General features: G+C 38.8%; 1 protein-coding gene and 1 pseudogene across 1 annotated transcript; both read right to left on the reverse strand.

The window, feature by feature from the left end:
* Positions 1-4,048: 4,048 nt before the first annotated feature.
* LOC116197412 lies at positions 4,049-6,580 on the reverse strand. The gene is made up of 4 exons (XM_031527557.1): positions 6,028-6,580; positions 4,860-4,970; positions 4,655-4,735; positions 4,049-4,549 (listed from the first exon to the last, which is right to left on the reverse strand). The coding sequence occupies exons 1-4, from the start codon at positions 6,298-6,300 to the stop codon at positions 4,475-4,477; spliced, it is 540 nt and encodes a 179-aa protein (XP_031383417.1). The 5' UTR covers positions 6,301-6,580; the 3' UTR covers positions 4,049-4,474.
* An 8,964-nt stretch (positions 6,581-15,544) lies between these two features.
* Positions 15,545-22,337, reverse strand: LOC116195286 (annotated as a pseudogene).
* Positions 22,338-23,903: the final 1,566 nt, after the last annotated feature.

Here is a 23,903-nt window from a genome sequence, read left to right on the forward strand (position 1 = left end):
TTTATATCATGATTTAACTGATATCTCACTTGAGAATGGGCAATTATGCATAATTAAGTTAGGGATAACTCAAAAAATTTATATTCGATGGACAAGATGCCCTCTTCATCAATGATTACTAATCCAGCTAGACATACATGACTTATTCGTTCCCTTTATTAAAAGTAGTGATAATTTATGATTTATGTGTACATTTCGCTAGGAAGAAAGGAGGTTAATGTCATGTAATTTAATTTTATTGAACCTTTGTGGGACAATATTCATCATGCATATTCCGATGAATTAGTTTTAATGGTGTCTAACAAAATAATCCTTTTCACTATTCTTTATCCAAACCGGCAATTAGGATATACATTTAGAATGTCAAACATGGCCAATGTCAATTAATTAATTCGATCGTCTTGCCCTGGTCATTTCTTTCGATTGTTAATTAGTTCAAAGCGAATGACAGTTTGAGTTCATTGTATTGAGTGCTCTAAAGTTATTTAACTATATGACTAATTTGACGGATTAATCCTAAGATGTCATATATACACGGCAGCATTATTCGCAATCAAGCATTCAGCTCACTTACTGGTTCATCTCTGCCGATCCTTCCCTTTATTTCTTTCTCCTCTTGCCACTCAAAGACAATATTTTTCCCCAAATTTTCCTTTTATTGGTGCGATGTCTAGTTTTAATGATTCATTTAGCAGCTATTATAGACGTCTCTATTTTTGTATACATATAAGTAATATATTTCATATCAATTTATCCTCTTTGCAAAAACGATTGTGTCATGCTACTTCGATATTCGAGAAGAGAAACCTTGCGCACGCTGAGAAAATGCCCGTGTGGGTGTTTAATTTAATTATCTCGTCTCAATAATTATACATCAATATTTTGAATCATAATAAAAATAGTTAAATAATGACCCCACAACTTTGGCCACAACATTTGCTCCATTGTCGATCTTCAGGCAGATCTTATTCCTTTCGAGAACCCTACTACTTGCTAGTTCTTGCATAAATGTACAAGCATGAGAGCTCGCACCAATATCACGAACCCGAGCGATAGATGAGCCAAATGAACAATTGGAACTTACATAACAAGAGATAGACATACCTTCTAAAGGTTTCTTTTCCTTATTTGCCTTCAGCGAGGCGAGATACTGAGGACAATTCCTCTTCCAATGCCCATTTTTGTCACAATGGAAACAAGTTTCGTTATCCATAGCAACCTTGTTCTTGCCCTTGTTCTTGGCGACCCCTGCTGACGGCGGAGGGATATAGCCCTTCTTAGACTTCTTCTTACCAGTCTTATTAGTAGAAGCAACAACCACAAGTACGACTTCCTTATCCTTCCTCTTGTTGATCATAGTGTTCTAAGCAGTGACCAACATATTTAGTAGCTCAGACAGCGAACATGATAACTTGTTCATGTGAAAATTCACAATGAATCCCGAGAAAGAATCCGGGAGAGACTAAAGGATTAAATCTACATGAAGTTCATTATCCATTTGGAACTCGAGTTTCTCAAGCTGTTGTATCAGCTTGATCATCCTTTGCACATGAGCTCCAACATCAGCCCCTTCCTGCATTTTCGCACAGAACCATTCCTTCGATATCTCATATCGTGCGGTCCTGATATTCTCCCCATAAAGCTCCTTAAGGTTTTTCAAGACTTCTTGAGTGCTCTTCGTAGAAAATACGAGAACAATGAATTTACAATCTACTATACTCATAGTAATTTAGGTGTTTTGCTGAATAACATGTTAGTAAGTACATATAATATGACTATAGTATCATTAATTAATTAGTGTATGAGCTATGCATAGATCTGAAGTTCATATATAATAAGTTGACTCTATGTTGGTACCTTCTTTGTTGGTTCATGTCTATCATCTCTAGATGGGATAATCCAAAACACGGAAATTAATTATATCTTTGCACTTTGCTGCAAACATATATCACAACATGCACGAAATGTATATTAAAAATCAGGAGTCAGTTAATTAAAGAAATAAAAAGATTAACAGAGACGAGTCTATATAAATGAAGCTATATATAAACATAAATATATGTCGACGAGGCATAGGATTCCATCTCTTCCAAGAGGAAGGCAATGGCATCCGATGAAACTGGTTGAATCCGATCAATACATCTTGCGACAGGGAGCAGGTCGACCCACGTCTTCTTGCATGTGCCATAAACATAAATACATTACGTATATTGCGTGGACATATATATAATTTCTGTAAGGTTTGTATGTTATATAATAATCTCATACCACGCAGGTGTATAAGCATCCGTACCTATATATAAAAACATAAACCTATAAATTTTTTTTGTTTTTATGTATGTGAAAGAGACATGTATGTCTCCCTGTTTCATATATATACATACGCAGGGACGATTCGCTTCATCTAGTCATATTTATAAAAGCAATAAAAATTGGAATAACCTTAGTTAGTAATTATATGTTAGACATCATATCTTGACGAAGATGTGGAGGAAGACACGTACATGTTCTTTAGTGAAGGGACAATGTTGCTAATTAGCATGTCGGCGGATTAATGTTTCAACTCTGGTCAAAATTTATACACTTTCCGATTATGTATATATATGTCTTCTCTGCATATGTTTATAAAATGAAATTCGGTGCTTGTCCACTTCTGGACATTTATTTGTTATATATATATATATATATATATATATATATATATGTCCATGAACATACATGCATGTTTAATTCATGCTCACAAAAAATTAAACAAGTGTCACAAACTTCGGATAGAGTTCGGATCGGTTAATACAATTTTACAAATTAAGCAGCCAAAGATTGACCTCTGTGTACTAATTATGTTAGAGGTCCCCTCTTGATAAAGTACCATTTCCTAGATGTTGGTTAGTCTTTTCCATTTTCACCGTCCTAATTTAACTTTTTGACTATTATCTCTAACCTTGATAGCGATGATTATATTTCTTCAATCTTATCCACTTCTTAAGGTGAACCTTCTTCATTTTCGTTGTTAACGTGCTTACTGGGTAGTTACTATCTGATGCTCGGAACACATGAAAATATCGAAAGGTTCGAGGCTTCGGAGAACATGCGCCCCAAACCTTACATGTTGCATGGAGCCAACTTCATGGACCGATTGATCTTTATAAGTGGCCGCCAGCTAAGATTATTGAAGATTACAGTACTATAGACGACGCTGGGCCGAATGGAAGGGGCCCACGCCCAAGGCCCAAGAACCTTCTGGGCTCAATTTGTGAATCGTTTGGTCCAATACTCGTTCCATGAGAGTGAACAACAACGACCACTCAGAGATTCCGCGCGGGCGGACTTTACCTACAGTCTCAAGCCGACTCTAGAGTATGAATTATTTTCAGTCAATAAGCTGAAAGCACCTGGTGATCTCATTGCATCTAATTTGGGTTGTGGCAGTCTATTTTCCTTATATGGTCAATGAACAACACTGCCGATTTCATCGAGATTCAGATTCTCTGCAGTTCGGCATCTTAGTCGTTGAATGCAGCACTCAACTGTTATTTACAACTAAAACCTGTTGTCGACAACACAGGCTACAACCTCTAACTATAAGCATGTGTTGTCAACAATAGGTGGGAAGCTTTTTCATCCATTTACACCTCGACGGTAGCATTTTTTTGACCAAACTCGACAGTCACATCTACGTACACAATTTTGCCGACTGCAGTCTCTCTTTCGGTTATATGCCGACTGCAATTTAAAGGTGTCATCCATGGCTGATGGTACTTCGATGATAATGTGTAAATAATGTGCAAAGTAAAAGCAGTAATACTTTTGGTTTCTTTCGAGAACAACAGAATGATGCTTTGGTCCCAAAGTTACAAATCACGGAGACAAGCTCTGGCCTACTATGATGTCGGATGGGGAACCCCTGGTAATTTCAAATGTTCAAACGCAAAGCAATTGAACGTCAATGGAAGCTCGTCAATCAGAATGCCTTAATACAGAAGAAACTTCTTGTTGTACGATTCCTGGACGAGATGAAGAGACTACATGGAACTGACTCGGCATAAGATTCACAAAACATTGAATAATCAATAAATCATGGACATTACAAGTCGAAGGCGGGAAAAAATCGAACTACTCTTCAAACCACACCGAAAAAAAATATACAGGACCTTCAAACCGAATCGAGTTCGACATCCCAAACAAATTAAATGAGGAGGAATTTATGCATTTCACTTCTACAGAACCAAGTTTTTCTCAGTGCAGATTCCTTTCCTAAAACCGGCTAAAGTGTCTCCAAGCTTACCCATAGAATTATGCTAATGACGATGAAACGAGAATGCAGATGCCCATAAAAAACTACAGCATACCCAAGGAAAATGAACACACTATGAATATTTAATATTGTATGTCATGTTTGATGTTACTACTACATACACGATCTTCACGGGAACACAATCAGTTGGCGGGACCAGGTGGAGGCTTTGAAGGTTTCTCAGTGCATCAACTCGATGTTCTTGCTCAGCTCCTCGAGCTTCTTCAGCCTCATCTTCTCGCTTTCGCTGACCAACTGTCAAAGGAAGGGATGGGCAGAGCAAATGATAACCGGCTCCTAAGAAATGACCGGAATTGGGAATTAGCTGAGAGCCAGATTGGAAGGCCGAAGTAATTTTACCTCCATCAGCTTGCTAATGAGCTGTACTTTCTCCTTGTTCTTCTCATTGAATGCCTCGAGCGCTTCCTTGTACTCTCTCTCCTGCAATGTGTTCACGGGTTCAAATTAATTGGACCCAACGGAATTACGATGACAGCGACAAATCAATAGAGGATGAACTCAAATTTCGAGCAACAGAATTCAAGTTGGTAGAGGGGATGATCACCTTCTTCTGGCAGGTGTGGCCTAATGACTTCAAATCCTTGTTCACGGTATCGATTTTCTTTCTAACGCTTGAAACGTCCTTCCTCATTGGATCTCCCAATGCTTCCAGCTCCTAATTGTTCATATACATTTTTCAACGTCTAAATTAGAAGATACTTGTTGGCTTATCAAAAAAAACGAATGAAGAATTTCGGCTGAAAACTGACAATATTGGAAAGTGATGTTATGAGCAGTTGGATATGACAACTAATAATATCCACTGATTCACAGGATATAAATTATTGCGAGCATATTAGATGTACAGCGAACTCGATTATTTTGTTTTAGTACCGCAATTGACATTACAGTCATTAAGACAATGACAGCAAAGGCTGAACCCCAACATTTGCAGCTGTGATTAGGAATCAAACAGATATTCAGTCTCTTATAACACATGCCATGACAGAATTAATCCTGCAATCTTGGATCTTCATGCAGTAAACCACTGTATGTCTTTTCTTTGGCTGCTATTCATGTATATATTTTTATTTCCCGATCTTCTCATGTCAGAGGGGCTTATTAATGACCAAATTATTGTTGGAAAGGGTGAAGGAAATTACTGATCTGATTGGAAAATAAAGAACAAAAAATCAGACAAGTTGGGGAGAGTGTAGGAAAGAGGTTTTCACCCAAAAGAAGATGTGTTAGGAGAAGCAAGAATATATGTATATATAAACTACATCCTGTTTCCTACGATTATGATGCATGAACTAATTTTGTGTATAATAAAATAGAAAAAATGAAGAAAAATAAAGATAAGGATTAACATGGGCAATAAGGCATGCAAGAATTTGGCTTTTTTCTTTTTTCCTGCTATCAGTTTTATTTTGCAAAAACCCGGAGGCCCAAAATTAATGAGGGAAAAAATTGAAAATTTTCTTCAATATCTTCTTGAATTTCTTTATATATATATATATATATATTTTTTTTATTTATTTATTTATTTTAAAAAAAATTTACATTTCTCTGGATAAAAAGAGAAATTCGTCCTTTGCAGTAAATGAATTAGAGCTCAAACCAGCAGATCTCATGTTACAAGTTTCCTGGTTGGCTGTAAGGAAAAATTGGGTAAGAAAAAGAAAAAAAAGATCATTTTTTTTCTTTAATTGTCGCCGGATGTCGTACGTTACCTCACGGATGGTGGCTAAACGCTTGGTCTCCTCCTCGACGCGGCCGAGATGGGAAAGGACTCTGTCCCTGACCTCCATCTTCCTCTTCTCGATCTCCTCCTCCTTTGCCCTGAAGGTGGACAGGGCAGACCTCGACATCTCCTCGTCCTCCCTCGACATGTTGCTGTTGAAGCTCAGGCTCCCAGAGCTCTGTTGCAACATCAGCTGCTGCTGCTGCTGTGGCTGTGCCTGAGGCTGAGAAGGTGGAGGAGGAGACTGCTCGCACGTACTCATCTCCTTCTCCTTCTTGTTGTTCTTCTTCTTCCTCCACCTCAACCTCAACCGGAGTCCTCGAATTTTCGCTATCTGGGTCGAAGAAACTGCTCTGTTCTTTTACTCTTTTGCTCTGTTTTTCCTTTTTGCTTTAGGAATGATGAGACGAAGGGGTTGGGGGTGTTGTTGAGTCCTGCCTGTAGAGAACTATGGCAAGTGCCGTGCTGTGCCGTGCTGTGCTGTTGCTGCTTATAGAGAGAGAGAGAGAGAGAGAGAGAGAAGGCGTAAAGGCAGTGGCTTTAAAGTGGAGTTTTGAATTTTAATTAAATAAAGGTGTGAGAAACCCAACCCCAAACATAATATCTTTCCTCTCTTTTCTTCCTTCACTTTTTTTCTTTTAATTATTAAAGTGATAATTAAGCTTATTTTCCGAGTAAATAATAATAAGCTAGTGGTGAGTAATCTCGTTCGATTGGTTTTGAATTTAATACTCATGATGAGATTACTATATTTTTTTATTAATTATTATAATTTATATTTCATTTAATTGGACTCATGAATCTTCCTATTAAAGAAAAAGTAAAATGAATTGGAATGGGTGATAAACCCCCCCCCAAAAAAAAGAAGAAGAAAGAATTGGAACGGAAAGGGATAAGAAGAAAAGAAATTGTAAGAAAGAAAGGGGCAGCGGCGATTAGCTGCCCCAACACAAACTCCTTCCCTTCCATTACAAAAAAAAAAAAAAAATCTTTCTCATTTCTTTTCTTTTTCTTTGCTAGACTTGCCATTGGTGGACTCACGTAACTGCCCCCTAAACTCTTGAGAGCAGAGCGATCTACTCCGAAACAATATCTTTGGACAGTTTATCAAGTTAAATTTCCATCCGGGGCTAACCTTCACCATCATCTGATAAAAAATTTTGAATAGGGACGAGGCTTGGTCAACTCCATCTGACCGGGCAGTCAAATATGTCTCTATTGAGGCCTTTCATCGGTGTAAATACGTGGCCAACAGTCGTCTTCATCAAGTTTGTACAATACCGTTATGGACTCAATGATGTATTTCGACGCTAAGCCTCTTCCATGAGTTGGGCTCAAATGCCATAGTTTAGCAAATGTGGGGCGATGGATTATTAGTTCAAGGTAAAGGAACGTATACATACGTGGATGTATTGTGAAGATTATATAGTTAAGGAGATTGGGGAACTTCGCTGTGATATTTCGTTTTACATTCTATATATTATTAGTTTCTATAGGAATTGGATAGTGTAGGGGGCGGGATTACCCCTCAGCTAGCTAAAGATTAACTATTAGGATGTACATTGTCATCACGAAAAGCTTACGAGCTAAATTGTCTGACGCTCATACTTTAGGGGCTGAAAAGCAATTTTTACAATAAGTAAGAACTTGGGCAGACTGAGAAAGGAAAGCGAGTGGGTTGTCGTTAGTTGGAAACTTTTGAACTTGGTCAGTTGTGTGGAAGTTGCATAGAAGGCCCGTTCTTCTAAACATTCCAATTAACAGTACAAAATCTTGGATTATCTACATAATTATCAGTTTCTTTTTTCAAAATTTAACTTTATGGTCTCAGTGAATGAATACTACTAAAACATGTACGAGGAGTTTGAAAGTGAGCAAAAGAAACTTCGAAAAATCATCATAAGTAGGCTGTGAACAAAGCTAACTAAATCGGAGCACGCATATGCTGTGATGCGTAAGTCATGATAATAATGCTTTCTCCGCATATGATATTTAGGACTGTCCAAGCAAATGCACATTCGAGAAACGGTAAGGCGTTGTGATCTATTCACGAGAAACGTCATCGGAATGAGGGACGGTCGTGTTACACGTAAAAGATTTTCTACATGGTATGTAATTGTCCCTTTACATGCATGCAACTACTAATTTTTGCTCTTAAGCGGTATATTACGAGTTGAAAGTTAGTTTTACCATGAATTTTGATCAGACTGAGTGCAGTTTACTCTGTAAGATATATTAAATGCTGTTGAAATCTTGATAAGAAAATCTGTGATACATATTATTCTATATCAATCCGAGATGGAATCGAGCTGAATGGACTAATTCAAGGGGTCGTTGGAAAAGTTCACAGGTTAGCTAGCACTATAACATACAAACAAGAAATTAAGCCTATATTTTTTTCGTTGAATAAAAATGGCGTACAACAGTGATGACAATCTTGTCGCCCCCTACGCCATGTTCGGACTATTGTGTACAACCGCGGATGAAGAAATTAAAGCATATGATGTTGATGCTCTGATTCATGTGGGCTCTTCTTTTATGCTAATCTTTATGCATGTAATCGGGGTGGGATGCATGGTTGGTAGGCTGTCACACCTGAAAATCACAACACACTGTTTATTTGTTTTCCCTTAATTAATTTTTGTCCTTAATTACTTTTAATTAGCAGCACATTAACAAACTATATATTCAAAACGACATGGAAATCGGTACGGTCGAGATTTCCTGTGGGACTTGAATTTCCAACCACCATCTATACGATACAACAGCAGCCCTTCCCCTCTTTCTTCATAACAGGACATAAATCTGGCTTTGCTAATTGCTGTGTGTAGATTCTGATGGAGTAATCAGTAAGAAACTCGAACTCACGACGATTGGATATGTGTATATGTAGTTTATAATTAATTCCAGTTCTGGCATCGTAGCCACATGCATTTCAACCATCCCAACGATTCCATGTCGACACAGGTTATAAACTCGATTAATTACTTACCAAAAAAGATTCGGTCTTAACGTTAGCAAACTTCTTAACTAAAGAGGAGTTGGGTAAGTAAACTCGATACAGCTTTCCATAATGTCACTAATTAATTAAGTTACGATGTCGTAGTTAGCTTAGGTTTGGTGAAGAGTGGACAGAAAGGTCAACTGCACAGAATTTACAATGCAGGTAGACATACTGTGCATGTTCTCATGAAATATAACGTATGTATATGTGAACATATATATTCAGCTTCTTTTTTTTCTATAAAGAAAGAAAATAAAGTTAGGGGAATGGACAGAGGCGGCAGCTCATCTAATCATACCCTTTTTATCAACAAATTCACAAAAAAAAAAAAAAAAAAAACTCATTTGTTTGATTGACGAAATACATATTATGAACACCACCTGCTTGCTCATGCTCCATGCAGGAATCTCCTCTTTATGATAATTTGCAAGCTTTCATACTTTAATACAAAAATTTTCCCATTTTCCACCAATTTTTATAAATATATATTCTTCTTAATGATTTATTATTTTATCTTTTCATTTTTCATTCTATGAAAGTTTAAAGAATTAAAGAAAATAAAAGGAAGGGGAAAAGATCGATGGGCATGATTGGGTCAAGGGTGTGATTAATATAATTCCAACAAGGCCATAATTAATTACCCCTCTCTCGCATCGCCAACGCGATGGGGTTCTCATCTCATGCCCTTTTCCCCCCCTTTCTCTCTCTTTCCAATCACCATTGACACGTTCAAGGTTGAATCGGAAGACGACGGACTTTGCCTCATCAACGGCTGTGATCGGGAGGGTGGAATTGATCAGGGGCCCCAGGAATCACGGTGGTTGGGCCCCTACCCAGGTGGAAAAATATTCACAGCACGCAATAGCATCTCTGGCGTGCAGCCTGGACTGCTGATTTTGGGGTCGGGTTGTTATATTAAACTATATATATATATATATATATATGTATATATCGAATTGAAATGTATGATAGTTTAAATGACAAAGAAAGCAATCGAGGGATTGCAACTTTCACCTAATGCCAGCATTAGCATTTAATTAAGAAATAGTACGCAGAACTAATTCCAATTAATTAACAAAGAACTATGTTGTATCTTGCTATATAGCTCGTGATGATTTATGATTCTGACATTCAGACCCCTGCACTTTGTATACATACGTTTCTCTTTATAATTGTATTCTTTTAACCTTAGGAGAGTTGTAACTCTCATATATTATCCCGGAACCTTATTACTAATTACGAGTCGGATTGGTGTGTGCAGCAACCCCCAAGCACGATTTAAAATTGGAACAATTGAGAGGGCTCAAATCAATCACAGCTAGATCAACTAGGGTCACATGGACTATGGAATATAATTTCCATTACTGTTAAGTCAAGAAATGAACATAAAGGAAAATAGGTTGATTATTTATACATATATCATGCGAACAATTAATATAATTATAACGGATTTTCAAGAAACCTTCTAGCTACAAGATGACTTGAGATCTCGTATCCGTAGGTCCAGTAAATATGTTTTGGGGTGGTGGGTTTAAAAGAAGTAAGGATAAAGAGATTTCACGCAGGGATTGATCAGAAAAATGCACCACATTGCTGTCCAAAAAGTGAGTGTTGATTTTAATAAGGAATCTTTGCATTCACTGATAGGATAGGCAGTCGTTATAAGGCCAACGATCTGTCTCTCAAGAGAGATTCTTTACATACATACATACAACGTTATGAGCAGGGCAGTCTGTCGTTTGGAAGGAGTTATTGCCTTATTGGGCTTTAAATTGGACATTCTTCCAGTTGTCTGATTTTGTCTTTTTCTCTCTTTTTTTTTTTTAAAAAAAATTATAAGAGTGGATCATTTGTCTCGTGGAATGAAATTAAAATCCTAATAACTAACTAAATAGTACTATTAGCATTGACCCAAAAAAAAAAGGACAATGTTAGTCTTATTATGATAATCGAATTAAAAATATCTTAATTTACAGGTGAAAACGCATGTCGTTGCGCTACACTCTCTTTATTTTTCTTTTTCCTATTATAACAATTGCTGACTGCATGTGCGCGAGCATATATACCCACACATGTATATAATTACATAAATTTTGAAACCTGGCATGTATTTATATAATATACATAATGCTTTGGTAGGACAGTACCTGCTTCACCTACATTCCTCGTAGTCCCCTGATATTAGTTTCCCGTATGAGGTCCCCCAGATGATATGTTTCAGCTTATTATACCCCTACAACAAAGTAACTTCGTAGCAACTAAGTAATCAATTTTAGTTGCTAGAAGGTCACTTTTAACGATTATAATATATTTTAACCGTGCATATATTTAGTTCTCAATTCCTTTATCTATTAAAATGTTACAATTGAAATACAGTCAAATTATTTTAGGTAGTATAAACTTTACATTTATATGTTGTCCTTTAACAACTGAAATTATAGTTGCTAAATAGTTTATTAGTTGCTAAATGAATTCTTTAACAATTATTTTTTTTACTTTACTAAGAGGTAAAATATAGTTATTACAACCTATAAAAACTTTTTAAAAAACTTTAGTTGCATATTAGTTGTCATAACTCAATAGTTAAAGAGCATGACAACTAGATATATGTATGACTGGAAAATATTTTAATTATTAAAAGTGACATTTTAGCAATTAAAAATTGATTAATTAATTGCCAATAAATTATTTTGTTGTAGTGTACGAGGGACGACGCTATACGATACCATCAGGGAAGAATTAATGTGGAGTTTTAAAAAAAAAGAAAAGGTATAAAACGATGTCTCACCCATTTTGAACGAGGAGAACCTTTTTGTCAGCCGTGTCCTTTTTGTGATTACAAGGGAATCATTCTGAATAGACTAAGACTCACATAGTCACGTATATAAAAGTATAGATGTAATAATTTTACGGATTAGTGAGGTTATTAATGCAATTATTATGTGAGAGAATGTGTACGGATAAGTGATATTTCCCTCTCTTGCCTACTAATGCACCAGGAAGCATCATGATCATGTATGGTAAGATTAACATGTAAAGGTGAACTATATGTATGGTAAGATGAACGGATATATCCATGCATTGTGAGACGACCTAAAATAATTCCAGGCGCTCTCACTGTCACACTAAAACAAGTGAGAAGTGTATATACACACCATAAATTATTCGGATAATTAATTTCATCAAGACAGAAATTAAATATCGTGCATCGTTATATATGATGATTTGAGTCTTCATTAAGAGGGCGAGATATTTCGCATGGCCATATATATAGTTCCTTCATATGAAGGGGGATCATGAGATAGCAACATCATTTGGGCGGGGGACCTTCACCCCCAAGTACCTTTCGGATTTCGACCATTGGCTACGACCACGTACACATGGATAATGTACCATAGGTGCAAAATGGGCCACCTTATTGAGCATGTCACCGTTGCCGTTAAGTCCCAACATATCTCTCGCTATCGAGAAATTAATTGCCGATATATAAATGATCTTTAAATTGCTTGAAGTTGAACTGATGATCAATGGTGCCAATTCTTGTGTTGGATATAATCTTAGCAATAGCAACAAAATCGGGTAAATGAGAGTGCATGCAATGTAACAAATTTATCAATTATCAGATGTGGAAGATATAAAGGAAGAGAAGTATATAGTTTCAATAAAAGCGACCAGATTGAATATCTCAAAATTTCGAGTTTGAATAGAGCGTAATGATGTTGATCCCCGTCTCCAGAATGTCATTAATTCAATTTTTTATAGTTGACAAGAATTGTCAATCTCACATCGAAAAAATAAAAAGAAGTCATTACAGTTATATGAGACTGAATATGATAATTTATCAATTCTAACTTTTTGATTGTAAATGAATCCGATCGCTTATTGGTTCGGTGTGAATTTTATAATACTTCATAAATCGTTGAATCAAATATTTTATGTTCTCCTCGTTGACAAATGACTTCAAGTATTGTTGCATAGCCTCTATCGTGGCCTGTCCCTAACTGGGGATCTATGGAATGAAAAATAGATGACCGCCATGATTAGGAAGTTTTGGTTGGAGATGAGGTTAATTAATTCCCTGACACTTGGCACAACCAAATTACTTGTTACAAAGTTAATTAATTATTAGGAGGTGGACAACGGACGGACACTATCATAAGGAAGCGAACAAAGTATATAAAAGATAATCAACATCTCGAATTGAAATCTTACATATGAAAAAAATTTGTATTGAAAGTATAATCATTTAATGAGAGTTGATTTTGCTTAAATTGGATTAATCAGACCTATTGAACTTACGATTATTAGAGTACACAAACAAAAAAAAGAGAAAGTAAACAAATAGGAATGAGTGACATCGACTCAAAGTTAAAAAGTGCTGATTTTAATATTTGCTAATGGAATTCATTTATCCTTTCATTTTACTTTTTTATTTTTATTTTACTAGGTTATAGATCGCTTTTATTACAGAAAAATAGACTACAAATTTAGAGCTTTTGTGCTTAATTTTTTACCAGTGAAATTATTCATATTTTAGGGTAAATCACACAAAGAATCTGAAGTATTGATAGTTGTCTCAATTTTAACACAACTTTTCATTTTTGACATAAAATATCATAAATTTTCATTTTCATATCAAATATGACATTCCATTCGTCTTCCATTATATTTTCCGTTTAATTGCTAATGTGGAAGATAACATCATGGAGTGGACCGTAACTTGCCAATGAAAAAGTGACATATATACCATTATGATTTAAAAAAATAAAAAATGAACCCTCGTTCTTTTAATTTTGCAAATTTGCCCCAATCTCTCTTCCCGTCCTCATCTCCCTTCGGCAACTATCTCTCCTCTCTCTCTCAATCCTTTTTCATTCGGACATGCGATGATCACCATCAGACTCACCTACTACTCGTAGTTTTCTCCTTCCCATGGCGGCTTCCTCAGGAATTGCCTTGACATCTTCTCGGATCGCTATGGAAGACTAGGTGCTTGGGCATTTCGATCCGGGCATCAACTCCTTATCATATCTCCTTCCCTTCTGGCAATCCCTCCCTTAGGTACATGAGTGAAAGCTATAGTCTTTGATCATGAAACTAGAGGAAAAAAGCTTATTTTCTTGAATGAGAGATTCTGAGCGGAGTGGGTGCCGGCAGGAGAGAAGGGATAGAGAAGAGAGACAGAAAGACAGAGTTGCCGAATAGAGATGTTGGGTAGAGAGATTGGGGCAAATTTTCAAAATTAAAAGAATAGAACGTCCATCTTTTATTTTTTAAAGCCACTACGTTACATGTGTCACTTTTTCATTGGCTAACTAAGGTCAACTTGAATTTGTTATCGTTCACGTTGGCAATTAAACGGAAAATGAAATGGAAGAAGAAAGGCGTGTCATATTTGAAACAAAAAAGAGAACTTGCGATTTTTTATGTCAAAAATGAAAAATTGTGCTAAAATTGAGAGAAATATCAAAACTTGGGATTTCTTGTGTAATTTACCTTTTTTTTTTTATATGATTGTCATTTTCATTTTTTTTCCTGTAATAAACTTGTGGGCTTCTTTTAATCGAAAAGAAAGGAGGAGAAATAGACTTTTGGAGAGGAAGGAACTCTATTTAATTTCTTAGCATGAGACATCTGTCACCGTGAATCTCAACCTTGGAAACGGGTCAAAATTGTTGATTAATTCAACACAGATTATCAACTGCGGTTCAATGTTTTCGTCTTGCAATTCTTTGTCTTTATTATTAATTATACTATCTTTGCTTCGACTTTAGTTAGTATTTGGGGCTCGTCTAGGTCCACTCCTTGCTTGAACCCTTGTTAAATCGATGAATTTCATTCTTAATTATGTCCAAATTAAATGTATGAGACTTACGTGATGGGCACGAATACCGTCTTCATCAATTTTTACCGCAATCCTTGTACTGGGAGCTAAGTAACAGTCAAACGAGTTCTCACCCTTTATTTTATTTTCCCTTTATTATTTTGTCAAAAACATATCTTGTCAAGTTCTACTGAGTAATGACAACGATCATCACCAGGAAAATGAGAGACATTGATAAGATATAACATGGGCCAATTTTCTTCCTAAATCAAATCAGATTGAAAAAACTCCAACGGAAAAGAAAAAGAGAGAGAGAGAGAGAGAGAGGCTTGAAATAAAAAGGTTTATTGGGCTTTAGGCCCAATTTGGATATCTCGTAAAACTTCATCTGTCCAAAAGAAGCCTAAATATGTAATTATGTGATATCGCTTGTTAACCAGGAGATTGTAGATTTGATACTCGTTGTGAGGCTTTATACCCCTCTTTATTAATTATTAAGATTTCTATTTCATTATACTAGACTCATTGACATATCTTATAATAAAAAAAATGGGTCGTATTTAAGACTAGACCAATTGCCTTATTGCATATTGCTTTTACACGCTTATATCGATGATCACCATTGTTACCATAAACACTACATATTGGCCCGCTTTTCTCATAACTCGGATTTCAAGTTCAACGTACGTGCAATGAAGTGTGAATAGCCGCAGAAGCTTTATGCCAATGCGAGTTTTACCGAATGCTTAAGGTTCAAGTTTATATATGAAGAAACAATCTGCAGAGGCATCTCCTATATACAATTAAGCAAGAATCTCCTTCCATTGTGTTTGCAATATGGGAAAAGAATACTAATTACAGGAAAAAAATAAAAATTAGGAAAAGAAAAAAAGAAAAAGGAAAAATTCTCTGATTTGCTACATTGAACTTTTCCTTCATTAACAGATTGTATCATGAAGTTTCAAATAGGAAGCATAAATCAAATCAATGCTGAGAGGTTGATCTCTATCTCCTCTGGAAATTGAGGAACCTTATGGCGTAGGCGAAGACGAGGAAGAAGAGGACGCACCACAACACGTGAGCCACCGCTATGGCTGGCAGAAAGTCATGCTCGAAGCCAAAATACTGCTTTAGGAACATCTTCAAGGGAATGGTACCGGCTCCAGGGATCACAAGGTCGGTATTCTTGTCTCCAACCTGAGTGGAAACAAGCCCGTAGATCGTCCATGCCACCGGTGAAGCCCAGTAGTACCACCTCCACCATACAGGAATTTGCTGCAAGTTCCACACAACAGTCGAATAAGTAACAAGTAATGAACAATACATTCATCTAACAAGACTACTAACATCTCAAAATATCGATCGCGGTCATGATCCTAGAGATCTAGAAAAGCCGTGAAGAAACATGTTTGTGGAGTTCTCAGAGTGCTATATCACATACCGGCCTTGGAATGAGAAAGCCGCAGAACAAATTCCAGAAGCTGAGGAAGAAGCCCATGACGATAGCAGCGACTTGAACGCTGGGGGTTAGTGCGACGACCATCATCCCATACATGGTGAAGTAGATGAAGCACAAGAGCATGTAGTAGTAGAACCACAGGAACTTTGCTGCTGTCCACTGGGACCCGATCATCGAGTAGAGGATGATAGTGTAAACAAATGTCTGAATCGCAACATATATTGTTTCGATTGCCACCTGTAGTATAGGATCATCCATGAAAGTTTTAGTCATATCGAGCGATCGAGTTCCCAACTCTGGTAACAAACTTGGCCAGAGTTTATTTATATGTTTTACTTACATGAGCGAATGCGTATGGTAGTGGAGAGTACATCCCAGCAGCTCTTTCACGGTAGAAAACTGTCCTCTCGATGGCAACAATTGCCTGAACTGAATTTGTGTTGGACACTCCTAGGAAAAACACGGCAGAATAAATTGCCCCGACGAGATTAAAGAGATCTTGTTGTTTGGCTCTGTTCCACAAATTGATGCAGAAACCTTTTAGACATGCTCAAATAATGTGCCTGTGAATGTTGTGTAGGGGAAGAAAAAGAAAACCGAATCTTACGTCACTTCTCCTTTCTGCCAGAAGATAAGACCAAACAGAAGGCCAATGACTATTGTCATGAAGAATCGAATGGCGTTATACTGCGGGTTCCTCCAGTAAGACCAGTGTTGTTTCCAGAAACAGGCCATGCACTGAGTGGTAAAAGGTTGTGAGAATTCCGTCGGGAAGTAAAGATCTTTCACTCCCGGAGCCGGGGTACTAAGCTCCTTGATCAGCTCCTGGTTCCTCCTGGAAGAATTTCCAGAAAGAAAGATCAGACTGTCGAATTAGAATTAGTTGCATTAGTCATAACAATTGAATTTTCTCTAAAAGATCAAACTTACTGGTAAAGCGAGGATTTCAAGTAGACATCTCCAAAATCTACCCCAAGCTGAGTCTCGACTGCAGGTGTACTGATATTGAGCATCCAAGTGGCTGGATTGTAGCCATCCTTTATCTTTGGAACCCCGGGTACGGCCTGCTCATTGTCACAGGAGAAAAAAGGATCAGGTCTCACGTTTCCGGGCAAGGTCGTGTGGCATTTAGCATTAATAAGTGCATTCTCTAATTGGAAGGTAGAAAACATGAGTTCGGCTTGCCTCAAAGTACTCTATGAGCTTGTGGGAATGGCAGCCGAGTGGTCCTGCATATATCACTTGCCCTCCTCGTTTCATCAATAGTAACTGTAACAAATTTAAGCTCTTAGATCAACTGATGGTACTTATTCGAATATCTTACGCATATAGAGGCATGAAGAGTAGCAAATGCAATAAGAAAAGTAAGGAAGGCTGTGGGACCAATGTTCGACCTCATCAAAAGCTTCAAAAATGTCAATGCTCGGTTGATGGATTGTGCAAACGACGGTTCTGCCAGTGTCGACTGTATTCCTCACGGTTCTCATAACGATAGCAGCAGCCCTAGCATCGAGGCCAGAAGTCGGTTCGTCCATGAAGATGATAGATGGGTTAGCAACCAATTCCACTGCTATGGTCAGCCTCTTCCTCTGTTCCGTCGATAGGCCGTCTACTCCCGGAAGGCCAACCAGTGCGTCCCTCAGTAGGTTCAGCTCGATCAAGTCCATTACTTCGTCAACAAACATCTGTTAGACATAAATAATGTGGGGAGGGGAGAAACATCATCTTTTTTTGCATCATCATTAGGCTATTTATGGCTCTAGAGAACTTTCTAGTTCTTTCAGAGGGGCTTGATCGTTAAATGTATGCATAGTAGAGATCTAACACATTTACAGGAGAGCTCACCTTACGAGAACTCGGCTTGACATCTGATGATAGACGGAGCCAGGCCGAGTACAGGAGGGACTCGTATACAGTGACATATCGCGAGTGAATATCATTCTGTTCACAGTACCCGCTGATCCTAGCGAAGGTTGCCTGGTTCTTTGGAAAACCAGAAATGCTGATGCTTCCCTCAATGTAACCACCAGTTTTCCGTCCAGCTAACACGTCCATTAAGGTTGTCTTACCGGCTCCGCTTACTCCTACCAGAGCTGTCAGAGCGCCTGGTCTGAACGCACCGCTGACGTCCCTCAGCAGTTGAAGACGATCTTCAACGATTCCTTGATTTTTCATTTCCTGGCACATAAAGGTACAGAGATCGCTCCCCTTAGCTCGAATTTCACTTGAATCTTGAAATTCAGGGATATTCACTATGCTGCAACTTCTGTTTAATGACTCACAGCGGGCATGTCAACGTAATAGTTCACGTGGTTGAATGCCAGAGAAAGCGGCTGGAAGGGCAAAACCATTCCTTTTCTTGGTCCTTTCTCGGGACCGCTGCCAGTAACTTCTGCCGAACTTCGAAGTTCCATGTCCAAACCTGTGGTCGATCAAATTTGACAGATAATCTGCATCGAAGATCCTCTGCCAAAAGGTTTCCATGCAATAACAACCGAAATTGAATATCAAACTTGGCAAACCTTCCGAGCTCTGTTGAGCAGAAGATTTCTTCTTCTTCTTCTTCTTCTTCTTTTCTTCTTCTTCGTCCAAGAACACTGTTTTCGAATCTCCCAATGCTGGAATACATTACAAACAAGAGGATCACTAAGACCACTTTTAATGTAATGAAAGTACATAGAAAAGTTCGTTCATGGAAATTAGCTTACGATTTAACCAAGTCAGCGCCCCGACGAATAAAACATTGAATAGAAGAGAGAACCCGAACAGTGCCCCAATGCAAATCCAAAACCAGTAATCTTCTGTGAAGAAGCCTCTTGAGCTTAGGAGGACCTTTCCCACTGTCGGTTCATTAATTCTTGGATCCAAATTGGGCTGCAATACAAATAGGATGGGCGTTATTTTAAGCTAGTTTTTTAACTGTAAAACATTGATTAAGATGCCTCACCGCACTCCATCTTTTGTCGAGAAATTCGTTCATGACAATGGCATTCTGTCCATACATCATGGGAGAAACATAATAACCCCATAACATGAATGGACGAATGTCATCTGCAAATGAATGACCAACAATGGAAATCTTATTAGGATCAAACGAGAAATATAAAAAGGAGCAAAATCTCCATTTTATATTAATCCGTACAATTCTAAAACTTACTTTTGGCAACGATGAAGCCACCAAGGACGAAGACCACTGGCATGGTAAAGGTACCGAGAGTGTTTGCCATAACTAGTGTCCTTCCAACTGCAGCAATGAATCGAAAGAGAGACAGGGCCATCTGATGTACACCGAATAAGGCCAAGAACTGGCGAAAGAACCTAAAAATAAAAACAGGAATATGGTTAACTATTGAAAAGGCGGCTGCTCGGGTCGTGGAGAGCAGTCCTGGTTCTCTTTCACGTCTCTTGTTAAATACAAAGAGAACACTGATTAGACTGTCTTGCACGATTGAAATTTTATGTCCATTGCCTGCCAGCTGCGGGAGCAAAACCAATAGTGTAGTATGTAAGGATGATCCAAATTCCCGATTCCAAGAAAGATAATGGGATTCTGAGGACCCAGATGGGTAACGCAAATGCCCACGGAGGATAGAACAGGAGATCTCTCTGCTTGTAGAACACCGGGAGCCTGAAAACTGTCGTTGCGAGTTCTGCCATCCCATTAAACATCACATTGAACAAGCTGAAGAAAAGGGCCCCAAAAAATTTTCCCCCATCTGCTACCTTCCCCACTGGCATCTGTGTTCTTAGGAAAACTGTCATCGCGATTAGGGACATGATTGTAATCTGCATGGTCTTGAACACATACACAAATGAGTTACGCTTCATCATAAGCCACTCTCTGGCAAAGCATGCCTTGAAGAGTTCCCAGTTCGGGATTCCATACTTCTCTGTTACCAGCGCCGCTGGGTGGGTCCTGGACTTGTCATATGGCTCCTGCAGCTCGTTTATGAGCTGATCACCAATCCTGAACGACTTGAATGCTTCAACAAAGTCTGGCACTGAGACGAATTGGTAGGGCTGGTCCTTCCTGTACCAGTATTGCTCCTGGTCCTTCTTAGAGGTCACTTCCTGCAAAAGGTCGGCTACCCCTTTTCTGTCAGGACACTTGAAACCCATGTACTCGAAGAACTCAAGGACATCATCCCGTGGACCCTGGTAGACAATCTGGCCCTCTGAAAGGAGTATGATGTCGTCAAAGAGATCATACGTCTCAGGAGCCGGTTAAAGGAGTGAGATTAACATGGTCACATCCATGATGTGGACCATCTGGCGCATGTACTTGACAATCTGAAAGGTCGTTGAACTATCCAATCCTGTCGAGATTTCATCCATGAAGAGCGCTTTTGCAGGTCCAACTAACATCTCTCCTGCACCCAAGAAACCCGAAAGCCTTTAAGGACATATAAGCATAAAAAAAACCATGCTTTATTCTCCGACCACCGAGTTTATGAATAAAGATGCACCAGACCAGTACATAGCTTCATGACACGAACCTGTTGTCACACGCTTCTTCTGTCCACCTGAAATGCCCCGTCTCATTTCATCACCAACCATATTGTCTGCACAAATATCCAACCCGAGTATCTGCAATAACAAGAATCAAAAGATTATTTTGCACCACACGTGATGGTGTTGAATGACCATTTCGATTTTTTCCACAAGGAGTGGAAAGAACAGACCTTGAGAATGTAATCAGTGACCACACTAGTCTCTTGCCCTGCCTGGGCTGTTGCTTTCATGAATGCATCAATCCCCGGATTGGGCTTAATTCCCAAACCCTTTTCTCGTCTTGCGAGCTCTGCAAGCATCTCGTATCTTGTCCCAACGCCCAAACATTGCCCCGAGAAATCTAAAGTTTCTCTGACAGTCATCTCCCCACGATGAAGATCATGTTGACTGATATAAGCGCAAGTCCTTTGAGGTACGAACTCATTGAACTCATGGCCGCAATAGGTGATTTTTCCAGTTTTCTGTCATTTCGTCCGAGTAAGTTCACTGGCCAAAACTATAATGCCTCGAATTGAAGGAAATGACAGAGAAAAAAAGAAAAAAACCCACGCTTAAATCATCGTCTAGCTTGTCTGCAAGTGCTAGCAACAACGTTGTTTTCCCCGCGCCTGGTGGTCCCAGGAGCAGCGTCATCCTATAGTTATCGATGCAAAGAAATCAGAAATGGTGGAATTCAGAATCGCCGGAGATGAAGTGCAGAGAGATACCTCGATGGTTTGATTATTCCACTTATATCTTTCAGTATTTGGAGTTTCCTTTTCTTAGACGGTGCCAGTCGAATCAACCCGAGGACACTCTATTGGTCATGTTACCATAAGAAGAATGATTAAAAAAAATAAATTACTGAGATGGACTAATATGAACATGAACTAGCTTAGAGTTCGGGAATAAACGACGAGTTGAATTGTGCATGGGGTAACCTCAATTGTGTTAATGGTGGCATTGAACAGAGTAGGAAGCGCTCTGCTTCCGATATACACATCTCCCTCCACAGACAGTTGCTCGAACCGTACTTCGATTTTTGGAATCTCCATCCCGACTCTGCATCCGAACATCAAATTAGAAAAATGTTCAGTCTCAAAGAGTATAAGGAACCGAGTACTGAACGAGGTTCAGACGCACGTGTCGGTTCTGTCCCTCAGCCTTCGGAGGAACTTCTCATTGTCCTCCTCAACAACCTTGAGGATATTATCCATCAGCTGCTTCTTGTCCTCCATCTTGAGCTTCCTGACATCGATCTGTATAGTTTTTTTTTTTTTAAATGATGACTAGAACTTATTAAAACTCGATCTTAGGCGTTCATAAATTTCGTACGTCGATGGAAGAAGTTCGTGGTATTACCTCGCCATGGACGACCTGGCCATCATCGAGGACCTGCCGGAGCATGCCCTTGCGAAGGCGGTCATAGGTGGGGAGACGCTCGATAGCGGCCCAGCGAAGCTCCTCCTCATCATCATGCTCATGCTGCCGCCCGCTGCGGCTGAACACATTGGGTGGGGTCTGCCAAGCCTCCCGGAAGCTGCCAGAGGCTACGAAGCTCCGGTGGCTGCTCGATGCCCGGCTACCACAGCTGCTTGTCGACCTTGCCGGGTCATCTCCCGCCTGGGGCAATGCCACCATAGTCAGATATCCAATCCACCACGCGACAAAGGACGCGGTTAGTTATATTTACTCAAACCTGTCAGGAAGAATGAGGAAGGAAGCCGTTGGAATGCATGTATCCATCACAAGAAATACGAAAATGGGATGACGATAACAAAATCCGGCAAGTTCATTCTCTCGTTATCAAACACAGTTTAATATGAACTTTCCCACGCATCATATCATATGACACTCCGGTTAGAAACACAGTGAACGTGGAAGCCGGAATGTTGAGAGTAAAAAATCCCACAAGAAAAAACAAAGAAGAATCTCTGTCTTTTAACCGGCTGTTCTTCTTTGTCAACGCTACTAAGGCGACCGGTTAGGGAGCGCCTACAACACTTATGAAAGAGTTTGAGAATGGGTTATTAAAAAACAAAGAGATTTGGTGACTCAATTATCTGTTTGAGCTTTTGGTTGGGGTGAGCTTAATCGCTCAGCCTCCGTGATATTTTAACGTGATATTAGAACGGGTAATGCTTTTGCGCGCATGTGTGTAGATTCACATCATGTCTCTTTATCGATGAGCAGTCGAAGTGCGCCCATGTTTGGCCCAAGGGTGGAGGTCGTGGTCTATTTGAAATCTGACTGCGGAGAGAAAGCCGCCTCATGTTAGTCTAGCCCAAAGTGTGACCTCATTATCAATTGTCGTCCCCCATCCTTCCGAGCACGGAAGTAGTCCCGGCTCGTAATTAGTTCTTGATGGCGGATTGTTCTAGTCCATGTGACACGTGTAGGTGAAATTAAGAAGAATCTAATGAGTTTATAAGAGATTAGATGTCTTAATCTATCAGCTCGAACTTTTAGGTTGGAGATGAACTCAACCGCTTATAGTTGCAGTGCTATTTTTATAAAGAAATGTACTAGAGAGAAGAGAAGGAAGGATAATGAAATGTTCATATCAAATGAGGAAAGTGTCCTAACGGAGGGGACTAGACTGAGATGTTAAAGACCTGGGTCTGATCCCGTTTTGATGAGAGGTGGGTCCGACGAACATACTATAAGCTCCTTAAGGCGGATGGGATCATGTGCCCATGGTTCGACACCGTTCTATCCCGTCGAGCAAAGTCGAATCGGGGACTGAGTATTTGGTTTCGGCTTCCTAAGGCGATGCTAAATTTTGAAGAGTATCCAAAGCAAAGACTCAGAGGACAGGAGGACGCGAATAAGAGGGGATCCACAACCAACATATCATGCAGAGGATATCACCAATAAAACTAAAAATAAATAATGCAATCTGACATTGATTGTTTTTTTTTTTTGGGAAAAAAATCTAATTCTTCCACTTCCTCTGCGACGAACTAATTTTTAAAGCGCATTGAATTTTTTTTTTCTCCGAAAAGGATTTGTTACTATTTACTTCCCCCCAAAAAAATTATTATTGATATTATAATTAAGATGAAGAGGATTCCTTTCCTCCGGCCA

The sequence above is a fragment of the Punica granatum genome, chromosome 2, assembly GCF_007655135.1.
Source record: "Punica granatum isolate Tunisia-2019 chromosome 2, ASM765513v2, whole genome shotgun sequence".
NCBI classification, from domain to species: domain Eukaryota; kingdom Viridiplantae; phylum Streptophyta; class Magnoliopsida; order Myrtales; family Lythraceae; genus Punica; species Punica granatum.